General features: G+C 37.7%; 1 protein-coding gene across 1 annotated transcript in view; it reads left to right on the top strand.

Moving 5' to 3' along the window:
* The first annotated feature begins 5,988 nt into the window (after positions 1 to 5,988).
* The window catches only part of LOC138127123 (T-cell leukemia homeobox protein 3-like), a 30,471-nt gene continuing 20,966 nt past the window's right edge, over positions 5,989 to 15,493 (top strand). The window contains exon 1 of the mRNA XM_069042981.1: positions 5,989 to 6,601. Within this exon, the coding sequence (XP_068899082.1) occupies positions 6,136 to 6,601 (466 nt within the window). The 5' untranslated portion in view covers positions 5,989 to 6,135. The remainder of the gene's footprint in view (positions 6,602 to 15,493) is intronic.

Genomic DNA, 15,493 nt, shown 5'->3' with positions numbered 1-15,493 from the left:
AAAATATTGCAAAATGTATACATATTGATGATCCATCACCTCTACTCTCTAATTTTTCCATTAAAATCACAATTTTACCAAATGTTGGACTAAAAACTTAATTTTTTTGTGAAATTTCATGTTTCGTTTTGATTTGATTTCAATAAAATTTCTCTAAAAAAGTTTTTCTAATATTCTGAAATTCTTTGTTTTGATATGTTTTAAAATTTGATCCCTTGCCCTTTTTCTTCCTTTGAGCAAACATTAAATTTTTGCTCCAAATCGTCTCTAATTTCAGCTAAAGAACTGTTTCATTCCACAATGTATTCTGTTTTTGTTTAAAAATAAAATTTATATATTTTCTTATATCGGGTAGGTTCACTCATAATTTCTCCTTAAAGTTGAGGAGTCGATTGTGAACCCATTCGTCACTCGCCTGCATAGTAAAAACACAAACAACGCTAAAAGTGAGGTTAGATCCGAGATACGTAATCCGTGGTGCGTTCACAATCGACTCTTCAACGCCAACATTGAGGAAAAATTTAAATGAACACCCGATACATGCTTACTTTGAACACCTCTCAAAAACGGTACTAATTTTCCTAAACATTTTTTTTATATTGTTAATTTCACCATCAAGTCTTTACTATTTTATGCATTTCTTTATAAATTCCTTTATAAAATTATATTTTTCTCCGCGTCCTTGCAGGACCCGTCGCACAATCATAATCATCATCCTCGTGCAATTTCGACGAGCCACCCCTGCCCAACCTCCTAATCTCGTCGCTGCGTCCGTAATTACCCTTTCGCCGTCGAATCCACCCCCAGACAAGACTTGTCCCCCGCACGATCGTTTTAATTATTCGAAGAGTCTGTCCCATCAAAGATTCACGAGTGGAAAAACCGGAAATTGACATGGAAATAAAACCGTCAATTTATTCGACGATGCGCGAACAAAACTCCCCATTAAAAAAAATCGGTCGCGCGAAACCCACCCCTATGCGCCCCGCCGTACGACTGCGCCCCCGGGGAGGCGTTCTGATACACCTCACCCCGAAATATAACTGCGTTAACTTCATTTCGCCATTTGTATAAAACGGGGCCCGATCAATTATTAAGTCGGCGTCTCGACGGCCGAAACGTCGCGACGTGCGTCGATACGCTAAGGGTCGGTTTGGAAATTGGCTCGCGTTGGAGGCGTCGCAAGAATGGCAAATCTGTCGGGGGCGGGGTGGACGGGGGCGTATAAAAGTTTCAACGGACCTTTGGGGCCCCCTGCGGCCGGTACTAAACTTTGATATTGTTTTATTTGCTGCCCTCTCGCCGGTCAAGCGCTAACTAAATTAGTTCCCCGGTCCGATTTGTATTCCGGTATTGCCCCTGTTTTGTTATTGCTCCGGGAATTGCTAGTTTTCAGTAAGGAATGGCTCGACGTCTGGATTTGATTTTAGGGAGCGAAGCTCCATCCCGGAATCACCACAACAACACCAAAAAAATTCATAATCGATTTGACGTAATAACTTGTTTTGATATTTACCAAATAACAATTCTTTCAAGGTTTGTCTCGAATTAAATTTCACAAATTAATTTTATACATTATCCACCAATCACCTGTCAGATTAGCGGCTCTTATTTTAATTGAGTCATAATTAAGTTTTTCTGCGATGCGATTTAAGCGATTACTAAACCTTGCATTCGAAGAAATTAAATGAATTAAAAATTTAAGAATGTCATTACTGACAATCACATTCATAAAATATTCGAGTCGTTAGTGTAACGTTATTGATCCCTGCAATAATCACCGTGCAGGACCCGAGGACATTTTTTTTCCCAATTAAAATGTCTAACTGTAGACACGTCCCTCTAAACTAGTTTTTGCTCTAGTTTAACGTTAATTTCAGCAAGCAATTACCGAATGCCTTCAATTTATTGTAACAACGAAATCACCATTCTCTTTGGGATTAATCGACCGTTTCCAACGAAAAAAATTTTGCTCCACTTCACTAAATCCCGCGTTGCGAAAACCGATTTTGTCGGAACATTAACTTAACAGTAAAACAAAAAAAAGTTTTGCAACATTGGTCGAATTAATTTTTTATTGTTCTTATCGTTGTTGTTAGCGTTTTGAAGGGTCGAATAAGTGTGGGTTCTTTATGATTTAAAAATATTATTTTGTCGGGTTCGAACGAGGAGCAACCCTTGTCAGCGTCGCCGTCGAGAAAAAATCGCTAAAGAGTGGCCCTCAATATTTCATAATCGGTGTCCAAATGGTGGATGCGCCAGATTTCCGTCTCTTGAAAAAATTCACGAAAAAATTGCCACACCTGACCTCTCGAAGGGTTGGGAAAAGGGTTTTAATGGACGCGGTAAAGCGGACAAGGATTTCGGTGACGTTTAACAATATACGGGGTGGCTCGATGATTCGAATTCTTCAAAATTGGCACAGTGGAGAGTGATCAACAAGAAAACAATCAAGAGTGCTGCATCTTTTGTTTCATCGAAACTGTTGTCTTAGCTTAATCCTACACATCTGTATACTTGCAGTCGTTTTATTGGTTGCCTATCTCCCAAAAAATCTATTGCTTTTGTTTATTTTACAAATTTTCTCCATCACCGGATAATAATATTGAGTTTGAGACCACAAATTATCTACGCCCATGCATTGAATGCTTATTTGCACAGGATTCCGCTACGACATGACCGATAATTTGCAACGCCTGCTCTGATTTGTTCCTTAATTTTTATTTTTCGATCACCCAGTACCTATAGGTACCTATTATCATCTTTCCGAAACCCGAAAAGTTTTTTGTAAACAGTCGCCAACCCTCGCCGCGGCAGCAGCCCTCCTCCTGCGGGTGGTGCGGCCCCGCCGCCGCGCTCCGGGATAATCCGGTGGTCGTTCTGCAGATTCCGCATGACCGATACCATCCCGATTGTGTATTCCGGCGGCGTATATTGTTGCAGTCGTTCCGTTGTTTTATCCCCGATCCGGCTCTCACATGCGGTTGGTCGGCGGGCCATAGCTCACGGGGCCCGGGGGCCATCCGTCTTTCTTCCTCTCTCGCGGCGCCCTTATCGCCTGCTCGATCTGATTGCCGCTCTTTCGTCTTTGTCGACGTCACATCAATTTTTCAAAGATGGCGCGCGCGAAAACAAATGAGCAGCACGGCAAATTGGAGTGTAAGAAATAGCGGTTAGCTTTTGTTTTATGCGATGCCAACTGCCGCGCTATTGTTATGTTTAAGGGTTTTTATAAATCTTTGAGCGCCACTGAATTGTTCGAGCGGCCCGATCCGGCCGCCCTTTATTGCCACCCCCAGGACCTCGCCCCCCCGGTTTACGATATCACGGACGCGGCCGCACCAAATTGCCAACGACAGGGTGACGCTGCAGCGGGAGTTGCAACGGGGGTGGGTCGTAAAACGGGCACGGGGGCGGCGGCGAGAGTCGATCGCGAGAACGGGCCGCGATCAAATTTAAGGGTAATTGAGTGATAATTTTTACGGGTTTTACGTCCTCTTCGGGCCTTTCGTTGCGGACGAACTGATTAAAATGGGAAAGAAAGGGGAGAGTGCAGGAGGCGAGACGACGCCGCCACCAAGCCGAGCTTGTCAAGGGAGATGCCGCCAATTAACGTCCACCAGAGTTAAAATTAAATCTCAAAAAATGCAGTGAGCGGGTCGCGTTAATTATTTAGCGTTCGGGAAAATATAGGGTGGATCGATGAAGGGCCAAAGGGCCCGAGAGGCCAGCTGCTACAGTGATTCTCGTAAAAGTTAAATGGAATTAACGTCCAAAACAACAAATAAGAGTTTCCAGACAAAAAAACGAAAATCTTTCCGTTTTCCACAAATAAAGAAACACTGATGTGTCTTATCTACCTAATGGAACACCCTTTTTTTAATTTCCGTGTTTTATTAAGAGCATGATAACAAAGATATCAGAAACAACTCTCAAAATTATAGTGTCAGAGTAAGCACACTTGCCATTACCAACAATGCGTATTAAAACGTTGAAGAATAAATTCCGGTTGTGATTTTGGGAAAACTTTCTTCAAAATAATTTCGAAGAGGCGAAACTGGAATCATTTAATTTATTAACAAAATAAAAGAGAAGAAAATACCAAAAAAAAAATACTGAGAGACGACATTTTGGCTTATTTTTTAAGCAAGTTGAAATATGGAAATTGTATTTTTTGTTTTAGTTTAGTTTTAATAGATAATATTAATAAATAAATAAATTTCCAGAAATGCCAACCTAACCAACTCACTTATTTTCCTTGGTTTTACAAAATTTAGTTTTATTTTCAGCAATATTGGTAATAACTTGTTGCAAAGATATTTACAAGGTGTACCAGCAAGGTAAGTTTACATAATTATTCGAAGAGAAGAAAACAAGAACTAACAAATAAATAAAATAGACACAGAATTATTTAAATTTTATCGATGTCTCAACAAACTTTCAAAATCCTTCAAAAATACTATTTTATGTACAGGTGTCTATAAATGATTGTCGGGTCAAGCCTGCTGTGGAAAAAATATTATTGTGCCGCCTTTTTGAAACAGATGCCCAATTTTAATTTATTAACTGTCACTTCTGACATTAATGGCGTTTCGTTTGTGTTTTTCAATTCAGTTTTCTTTCCGAAAGCATTGAAAAATATTGAAAAATTGTATTGAAAAATACAAACAATACAAATTGCAAATAGGTAGGTCTGGTTTTAAAGCTAAACAAAATTTGTGTGGGCGGGATTTAGCCAACAACCTAACCTGAAAATGTGACATTTAGCATTTGCCGAATTTATTCTACATATAAAGCGGCACATTCAAAATTTGACTAGTTTTCATAGCAAGCTGGATCAGACAATCATTTATACAGGGTGTTTTTTAAAATTTGGCGTTGAAGGGTCGATTGTGAATGAACCACTCTTAATTAATTTTTAAGTAGATTTTTGGTGTATCTACTTATTTATCTTGGTAGAGATCTACATGGGTAGGATTTTGTTTTATTCTTGCACACATCATTTTGTTTTTTTATACGTCCGTAATAGGTTATTTTTGTTTGTGAAAAGTTTGATAATGCACACGTTGTGTAATAAAGTAATTTTAAAAATTTTATTCGAATCCACTCAGCCCCTTAAATAACGAATGACAGAACTGCTAAAATAAAAATGACGTTCCAGTTATTCCAGAAACAATAAACATCCCAGGGCCATCATCCATCAGACGGACCACCTCAGAGACAGATTGACTTGAAAAAGCAGAACCATTAAAAAGAGACGTTCAATTATTCAGCTGGGGAAACATAAAGAAAATTACATTACAAAAGAACCTAATTCATTTATTAAACAGCTGAACGGAGAATAATTGGACAGCGATTCCGAGAAAATCAAAATGGCCCCGCCGACGACCAACAAAACCAAAACGATAGTCCGATGGCCGGACAAACTAGAGGGAGAGAAAAAAAAAACAAAAAATACGACAATTAATTCTTGAAACAAAACACCCGACTTGTACAAACGGTAGGACGGCATCGGGTCCAAACGGGTTAACCGTTGCGTGTCCTGGTTCGTTTTCTTCAATACACCCCGAAGTGACCGTCCATGGGGGGTGTAGAGGTGGTGCAGGGGGTGCAAGTCGACCTTCGCAATTTTCAGTTTCGAAAAAAAATCCTTAAACGTTTCGGTTTTTTGCGAGGGGGGTTGGAGGGTGAAAAATGTGGGGTGCACGTCCCGTTTGAAAAAATAACGAGTTAATCCGCTCTCGTGTGGAATTAATTCGAAAATTCAATTACGGGGGGCGCATAGGCAACACCATTCGAACGAACAAACCAAACCGCTTACTTGATCCACAAAAAAATTAACAGAAAGATATTCAATTTAGCAGGAATCAGTTTAATCCAATGGGAAATGGCGTAGGTGGGGCTAACGAACGCAATCTGGCCAATGATTGGGCTCGAGTTAACTACGTTGGCGATGCCATGGCAACCACTTAGTTGGTGGCTAGTGTTCTCCTGACATTCGTTAAAGTTAGGCGGCTGTTTTTCCGGTCGACTGTCGACTGTTTCGCGTGCTGTACCGTTCAAATTAAATGACAGCCGCGGATTAATCGGTGTGATGAGGCGCGACTCGGTGATCGATTGAGAAAATCGTAGAAGATGTCGGACCACGAGCTCGCCGAAGACGACCACGAGATCAACGTCCTCGACACCGACAGCAGACTCTCGCACAGTGACAGTGAACCGCGGAGCACCAGGAGCCACTGCTCCAGCCCCGACACCGCGCCCACCCCGCACAGCTCCACCAGCACGGTCCTGCCGTTCAGCATTTCGAACCTCCTGGGCAAGAACTTCGAGCACCAGAAGAGCGAGTCCGACGGGGTCGCCTCCCTTTACCACCACAACCCGGCCATCTTCCAGCAGAGGGGCGCCCTCGGGGGCCTGGTGCCGTCGGGGTTTTACGGACAAGGTGTGTTGAGGGTGCCCGCGCATCGGCCTCTCGGCGGCCCGGGCAGCCCCGCCGGGGGCGTCTTCAACCCGTGGACGCTCGGCTTGGACCCGGTGCTGCAGCGGTCGGCGGCGGCGGCCGCCTTCGCCACGCAGGTCGTCAAGGACAGACTGGCAGGTTAGTGTGGTTGTTATCTTTGCGCCGCCAGGGGGCGTCGGGCCGTGATTGCCCGCCGACGGCCAAGGAGGCCCTAACAAGACGCTGACACGCGAAGCGGTTCTTGGTAGCTGATGATGACTGTAATTAAGGGGAACGCCGCCTCGAGTCGCTTGTTCTTTCGCCGTGATCGGATTGCGACACGGCGAGGGGGCCATTACGGGGGCGAGCCGCCGACCCATTCTGTTTAAATGACGAAATTGCGCCGCCAAACAACAATTGAATCGCTGCAAGGCGACTCCTCACTTAGCACTTGGAACTTCTTACCGAAGAGAAACTTGTCCGACGATCAAATTCTAAATGTTTCGAATTTCTAGTATATCTACAGAGTGTGACAGAAACATTGCTCATTCTATTATCTGCGTTACCTTAAAATAATTTGAATATTAAAATCTTTGATCTAGGTGCATTTTCTCTGTTTTTTGTTTCTATCTAATTAAAGATATTAAACAAATCCGTATTGTCTGCATATTAAAAGTTTTGACAAATTGTAAAATAATCCATGTTGCTTCGAAAAATTTCTGCCAAGAGTAAAAAATTGTTTCGATCATTAGCTTATTATTCGAGATGTTTTTAAAATAAAAATCTCGGCTTCGCCTCGTGCCTGAAACCTACTTTTCGCGCTGTAAAGTACCCCTACCGTATTCTAATGTAAAATACTAAAATCTGTGCCACAATTTAAAAAAATATGTTCAAAAATTTTAATTATATTTGGCACATTTCAGTTCTTTTGTGATAAAGAAGAACCAAAAAAGCACTAAATAAAAATTAGACACTAAGTACTTACTATTGAATATAGGCATTTTTTCTACGGTTCTTTTGCAATTTTTCAAATGAAAAACAAATGAAAAGTGAAAAACTATACCTACTACAACCGTAAATTAATATGCGACAATAAAAAAACAAAAGCAAATAGATGTTAGGGGAGTACATTTTGTTGTTACATTTTTTAAAGAATGTACGAACCAAAATTTGTAACTTTTCCCCCTTTCAGGGTATCCAGCTCTTCATTAATTTTCTTTTCCAAAAATGGGAAAATGCGTCCCAATAATATTTGCTAGATTTGAAAAATCTTGTTAAAAATGCATTAAAATAGCGGAAGAGACACAAAAGATTAATTTTTACTTATACAGAGTGATGACAAAATTAAATGTTTATCAAAAATTATTGTGTAGGTGTTAATTCTAATTTTTAAATATGAGAACTGTACACGGTGGATTTTCTAAAAAAATTTATGATATACCTAAAAATGTTTAAATAAACGAAGAAATTGTAGCTAAGAGTAGAATTGAGCCTTATTATATCAAGAACCATTTTATTATTTGAAGACATGCTATGTAATCCTTCAACAAATGGAATCACACTGTATATATTTTTGAAAATGCTTAAGATCCCTTTCTCCAAGACTATGATGGCAGTTTAGTTTAATTAAAAGTATCTCTTTAGGTACAAAATATCTTCGTGATATTTTTAATTGAAAAAATGTAAGTATACAGGGTGTCTCAAAATTCAAATTCAGAGCGTTGTAGGGGATCACTTCAGAAGTCCAAATATGGAAATAAAAAAAAATCGGGACTCACATTTCTCACAAAATAAAACAAACAAACAAAATAAATAATATTATAAGATCAAATTAAATTGAATTTCAATTTTTTCAAGAATAGCTTTACTTTGGAGTAAAAAAATCTTAAATTTTTGTAATTTTTCTTAAAAATGGAACGGCAACGTAGCTAGAATAGTATTTTGTCACTGTGGATATGAAGGCTGCTATGTATTGAACAAAATTAAAGTGCTTATATCTTCTTCAGGAAGAGCGAATTTTTTTTTCTAAGTATTTTTCGAGCTCCACTGGGTCCTTCCCTACCACGCTCTGAATTCGGAATTCGCAAATTTTGAGACACCCTGTAGATATGTACAATGGGTGATTTTCAAATTATTATCTTTGATGTTAGAATGTTTTTCAAAAATTGTAGAAAATAAAAGAAAATAAATAAAAACTGTACATTTTATAAGAATTATTATTGGATAAATGAACAAAACATAACTCCATATACTTATTTTGTAATTTAACCAAAAATATATATAGGGTGACAAAAAATGTATCAAAATATGCGAATTCCTTTTCATATTTTCTAAATGAAAGTAATTTCCACAGCACTATCGTCGTATCTATATTTCAAAATTTTCAAATACAAAACTTCGAGGTTTGAAAAATGTTACCCACTGTATATTTATACATCATATTTCGGCGTGACTTTAACACATGAAAAAAATGTGAAAAACATTCGTACATACCTAATTAGGTGCTCACATTTAGCTAAACAAGTGCGTGATTATAGTTACAAACAAATTAATTCCACTGATGGTTAAGTTAATGGTGCAACTAATTGTACACTCCGTACATATCCACTATAATTTGTACAAAATACGTCAATTTTTGTTAATTCATTTTTACAAAAAACACATTACCAGAAAAAAAAATAAAAAGCTTGTCACACTTTTGTGTTACTTTTATGTCGGTAAACATTCTACCTATTTTATCAAAACCTTTACACGACTTTCACATCTACGACGACATTAACGTCACTATTAAACGTGCAGGAATAAATAACCACTATTTTGTACCTTTTCTTCAATAGTAGGTAATAATTTTATTTGCAAAATCACCGTAATTAACGACACTACAAGCGACTAAGCCGTCATTAAATTTAATCGACCATATTTTACAAAATACTTAACATTTACTTCGGTCAATGGTTACAATCAATTAATAAAAATCCTCTTGTAATTGTTAATTAACCGTCGACCTTCCTTGCGATTTGTGTCAAGAGCAATAAAATCAAACGTCTCAATTTCTCCCACAAACGGCAACTTTTCCTCTAACCTCGACCCGGACTATACCCCGAACAAAAGCGCATCACTCCCGACTAGATTTGGTGAGGCGCTCGTAAAATTTGTCTTCAGCCCACTAGACCACCGTCGATACACTTTCGGTATCATCCAGTCGACAAGAAATTGATGTCAGCTGTTACACAACTGTAATCTCACTTGGCGAGAAAGAAATCCAGATAAAAAAAAATTTAACCGTCACCTAGTTCAGCGTTTTGTAAATCTAGACGCACACGACGATTACGTTTTGTTTGCTGCCACGAAATTTATTATTGTTTCCGGGTTGCCATCACGTAATTGCATTTAAATTGCTCGTTGCGCTGTACAGAAACTCGCTACTTAATTATGGCGACAGCCAACGAGATGTGGACTTTGTAATTAATCAGAACGAGGTGGCTAGATTAAATCAAACACTGTGTATATTGGTGGGGGAATTTTGTGGAGAAGCTGGGGAGAGACGTTAAAATCAGTTCATTTTACAGTTTTAGTAGTAATAATAATAATAATGTGTGATGACGATAATAATAGAGATGAGACTTGTGTTACGAGGGTGGTTCAGAATTTATTGTACCTGGTTTGGAGAAAAAGGGTTGAATTTTTTTGTCATCACGGTTTTGTAAGGTAGTAGTGCAAGTTTTGTCGGTGGTAATTTTTTTTTTGAGAAATGGTGAACCTCCCTCGTACACGATTTAAGTCGATTGGGTTGGGGTAAAATCGTGAAAGAAAATTCATCCGTCGGTCCGGATGGCCGTTAAAAAGCCACCCTCGGCTGCGGGGCGGTAAACATCTCTATCATATTTTTAAATTTGCTAAAACGGAAAAGCTGAAAGGAAACCGCGCGCTGAAACGGGTCCGGGGCGTTCCGGGGGGGCCGCAAAGCCGAAAAGCGCGCTTAGATCAATACATATTACATATAATATGAAGTCACTCTAAATCCAAGCTGGAGCTTTTCGCAACGGGAACTTTTAAAGTGAGCTCCCTCCGGGGACAAGATGGCGGCCGTTAAACTTCCCGCTCCGGTTTGCCAAAGTAATTCACTTCGCTGAATATTCCGAAAGGCCGTATTAAAATTCAGCCGAGTTGTGCGCCCCGGATCCGCCCCGCAAACTCCGGACAGTCGTCGAACACCAATTTCGAATTGTCCGTTGCAACTTTAATGATTTCTAAATCGGGGCATGAATGCATGGACGCGCGATTTTACTCCGGTGTTTTAAATTTTATTTAATCCGGCCGAGTAAATGGGTTTTTAATTCGGCTGTCAAAATTTTTTGCGGGGCGTAAGTGGCGGTGCGAGATACGGCGCGGCGGCGGCGCACCTAAACTAAGTGAAAATGACAGAAAGCGGCGGCACGGAGTGCTTCCGAACGGAAAATTATCCCTCCGGTGGGTATTCGGAGGCGGCTGACGGGACGCCGCCTCGCGGCTCCTACAATTTGCTAAATTACAATCTGGCTGGTTCAATTGTGGGGCTCGTTTGTTTTAAAACGGACGTAATTAGCTCGACTCTAATTGAACCAGATATTAATTCGGATAAGGTTAAATTAACACCGGCGAGACCGACTCGTAAACCTACTACGGTATTCAGGACGGATGAGCAAAAGTAAATTATGACCGACTTGAGCGAATTATGGCTCCTACAAACTTCGTCATCGCGTAATAAACCTGCCGCCCCTTGCTAAAAACCAAAAAGCAAAAATTTTTCACTTACCAACTTCTGGTTTACCACCAAAAACAAAAAAAGTCAGAAACTGTCACAAAGTTAAAAGTGTGCCGACGAAGGAGGAACGATATATAGATAGAAATCTGCCATTTGCTAATTAGTTGTTTTTTCTTGCCCTTCGTAAAACATGCAAACCGCAGCTAGTTAATTTGTTCGTATTTTTTTTACGTCCGGTAGAAGTTGTCCTAAACTAGAACGGCAATTTTATAGTGTCCACTGTTTGAATTACGGTCCTGGAAGAGTTGTCTAAATTTCTTATTTGACCAAGTCATAAAACTGAGAAACCCACAGTATCGTGAAAGATTTTATGTACAGTGCGTTTTAGTAGATTTGTTGTCAAGCGTTCGGTTTATAGTCGGGTTGGACTAGTTTGTAAAAAAGATCATCGAGAATACCAAATGAGAGAAAGTAAAGAAAAAATATCAAAATGACAAGACCAGTAAGAGTGACCTGTTCTGTATCTGTCCTGCAAAGACTCTTGCCGTAAAAAATTTCTGATATAAATTTTGTAATGTATGATCTTATAAAGAACCCGTTTGGTTCAGACTGATTTGAGTGAATTTAAAATCAAAAAATAAAAGGAATGTTCAAGCAACCTTATTGGGTGTTCTCGTAAAATTATCGAAGTGGCTCTAGAAAAAGCATGTAAAATGACGCAAAGGTTTAATTTTATGGTTCAAGTTATTTTTTTCTTCGTTTCTTGTCGCCGTTCAAGTTTAGTTTTAACTCATGTAAAATAAAAATTAATAGATTGAATACAAAAAGGTTTATCTAATCTAGTGAAGTGTTGTGAAATTGAAAAAATTATAGCGAAAAATATTAACCAAAGTAAACGTCTAAAAATGTTTAGGTTTTAATATTGAAACTCATTGTTATTTATGTGACAAAGGAGAAGAAACTGTAGGTATTATTTCCTCCTTCTCCAAAAGTAATTAGACAAAGGAGGAAACAACACTGTACAGTGTACTCCATTGTATACAAATAAATTTTTACTGTCTTATTTTTATTCTTTACAAAATAGTAGGTATATTATATCATTAAGAGTAGAAGTGTCTCTTTTTGTTCTAAGCCCAGAGATTGAAGACCGAAACGCAGTTGAGGTCGACAACTGGGCGAAGCACAAAAAGAGCTTCTACTCTGATTGATATACCGGGTGATTCAGATTGGTATTCGCGCCCCTATATCTTTTTTATTTTAAGAAAAAAGCATAGCAAACCATATATATTTGTAAATCGCTTATAAAACTACAATAGATGACGTTGTCAAATCTTCTCTACGATTACATATGTCAAAGTTAAAACAGTCTACTTTTTTTTTTAAATAGTACATTATACATTTCTTAGTCTATTCTTGTAAAGCTTTTTTTTCTACATTTGAATGTGTAAAAAAAGTTGACACTTGCAATAGGAAAAAATCGAGAAAAAAAATAAAATATGATTTAATTTATTCGAAAGTGTTATTTTCTAAAAAATGCTAGTTAGCCATGGAGACAATTGAATTTTGACATTAATAGCGTCAATTATTAAAGTACCTTCATTTAAATAATTAGCTATGTTATAACCTACATTTAAATAAATAATTATGATATAACATCTGGCTTCGAAACCTAACTTCTTCCTGACTATACCGCTTTGAATGCATACACGATGAAAATATTGGGTGATTCAAAATGATTGTGGCCAAGTATGGCAACTATGTACGAAAATGTATGTGGCAACTGTGTGAATGGGGTAGAGTTGACATTTGTATGACATTTCATAAGCGTGCATTTGATTTTTTCAATTCCATTACACATTGATTTGACAACTTACAAAATTGCGCGACTATGAACTGTCAAGGAAATGTCAACTCTACCCTATCCACACAGTTGCCACGTAAATTTTCGTACATAGTTGCCATAATTGGCCACAATCATTTTGAATCACCCAATATGTTGTTGAATTTTGATAGTGCATGAATGGCATGATGAGTCTTGGGAATCGTATTCGAATTATTCGAATGTTTGAATAGGTGACTATGTAAAATTCGAATGTGTAAATTCTAATATTCGAATAAAGTAAATTCAGGATGTCAAATAATTTTATTTTTTGGCTATGTAATTCTTAAAATAGTGAGGTGCAGGGAACCAACATAACGAATTTAGCATAGTAAATTCAGTATGGATTTGGTATTTCGTCCGAGTCTCAGTTTTCTGGCCGAGGCGCACCCGAGGCTTGAAAACAAACAAGGTCAAATCATTTTATTTTTTGGCTACGTGGTTGTCTTGTAAATAGTGACATGCAGGGAACCAACATAATGCGAATTTACAAATGTTTGGCTTACTAGCTCTTTTTAGAAAATAACGCTTTCGAATAAATTAAATCATATTTTATTATTTTTCTCGATTTTTTTCTGATGTAAGTGCCAACTTTTTTTACACATTCAAATGTAGAAAAAAAAGCTTTACAAGAATAGGCTAAGAAATGTATAGTGTACTATTTAAAAAAAAAAGTTGACTGTCTTAACTTTGACATATGTCATCGTAGAGAAGATTTGACCACATCATCTATTGTAGTTTCACAAGCGATTTACAAATATATATGGTTTGCTATACTTTTTTCTTAAAACAAAAAAGATGTAGGGCCGCGAATACCAAACTGAATCACCCGGTATAATATTTTATCTTCAAACGGATCACAAAAAAAAAATCGAACATGAACTCGCTTATTTATTTTTCTTTTCCTGCAGTTACAATCTTCAAATTTTAAGGCACTAGTAATTTCTACTTCCCTTGGTACTTGAAGTTTCGATAATATTACTAAAGTCTACAATGCTATCCATTCTATCCGATGTACTTTCTGCAAATTTCCATGTAAAACTTTCCCAAAATGGTGAATGATTGCGATTTGTAATTATTTTTTGTATCCTGAGCTTTTACTACGATAGCAGAGCCTAAATCTTCGATATCTGTCATTATCAAATTGGTGATTTCATTGCATCGAAAGCGGTCACACTTAGTGACTAGTAAGACCTACCTCTAGCGAACTCAGAAATTTTACCTGTGTAGCCAAAAACTTTGCATCAGGAGCAATTATATAGAAATCATATACTTTTCGCCCGGGATTGTGGTCGGATTAGATCTACATTGAGTTTGCCGCGATCTGCATCACTTTTGGAGCGGTCGCTAAATACAACAAACGTTATCAAAACGTAAATAGCAAACTTACAACTGTTTACCTGTTAACATTGAAGGGCAATCTTGCACTATTTTTGACATTTGTTTGACATCTGATCTGACATTCATGACATGCCCACAAGTCCCACAACGCGCGGTTAAATATTGGATAATAATTTCGTTATTTCGCTTTTTTAGAGGCTTTATCTTAATCGGGATAATTTATTTACCTATTAAATATTTGGTGTAATTGATTAATAAATCGTGACAAATACCTACTTAAAATGACCTTACATTTGGGACTCGTCTACTCCTAGAACTTGAAGAACTTCTACTCCGCTCAGAAAAAAAATTAGTTTAACCGTCTCTATGGGGATACACAAAGGCGCGAGGTTTTGCGACCGCTTGAAGATAAAATCCTTTGTGTTCTAATTGAACTTTCTCAAAATTAGAGGAGCGCCAGAGTAAGCACACTTGCCGTTACCAAGGTTGCACTTTATAAACAGTTTCTTTTGTCTCAGCTGGTGTGTCTCGTTTTTACGAATTATTGAAATAGAGTATGATTTATTCACAAATGAAAAAAAAAATGGGGAAATGTCAATCTAACTGGAAATCTTATTCCTCGCTCAGAGTTGAGAAAAATATCTGCAATTACTTTCATTAATGTTGTACAATTAATATTAATAAAGAGATTTTTAAGACCATTTTTTATTCATTTCAAATTACATACAGGGTGTAACAGAAAAAAGTACATTTATTTTAACTGGTAATAGGACTCATCTGCTACAACAACTTGTTCAAATAGTTTTTGTTCGAAAACAAATTCTGAAGGGTTTTAAAAATTAATCTAAATTTACTAAAGATTTTCTTACCCGCTTAACTACATTTGAGAAAGAAACAAAATAAACAGCAGTAATAAAAAAAAACAAACGAAAGTGAAACAATTTTATTAATCAAATGCAATACGAAGGGAATAAAAACATTCAGTTTATACGATTCCTGTTTAAAAAAGTTTTCAGATTAATAAAATTGCATTCAACGTCAAAATAAAGGGGGGACAAATGGCAGTTCAATTTTGCAAATTCTAAGA

This window comes from Tenebrio molitor, chromosome 3, assembly GCF_963966145.1.
Source record: "Tenebrio molitor chromosome 3, icTenMoli1.1, whole genome shotgun sequence".
Classification (NCBI taxonomy): Eukaryota; Metazoa; Arthropoda; class Insecta; order Coleoptera; family Tenebrionidae; genus Tenebrio; species Tenebrio molitor.
This window is presented reverse-complemented; position numbering and strand designations above follow the sequence as displayed.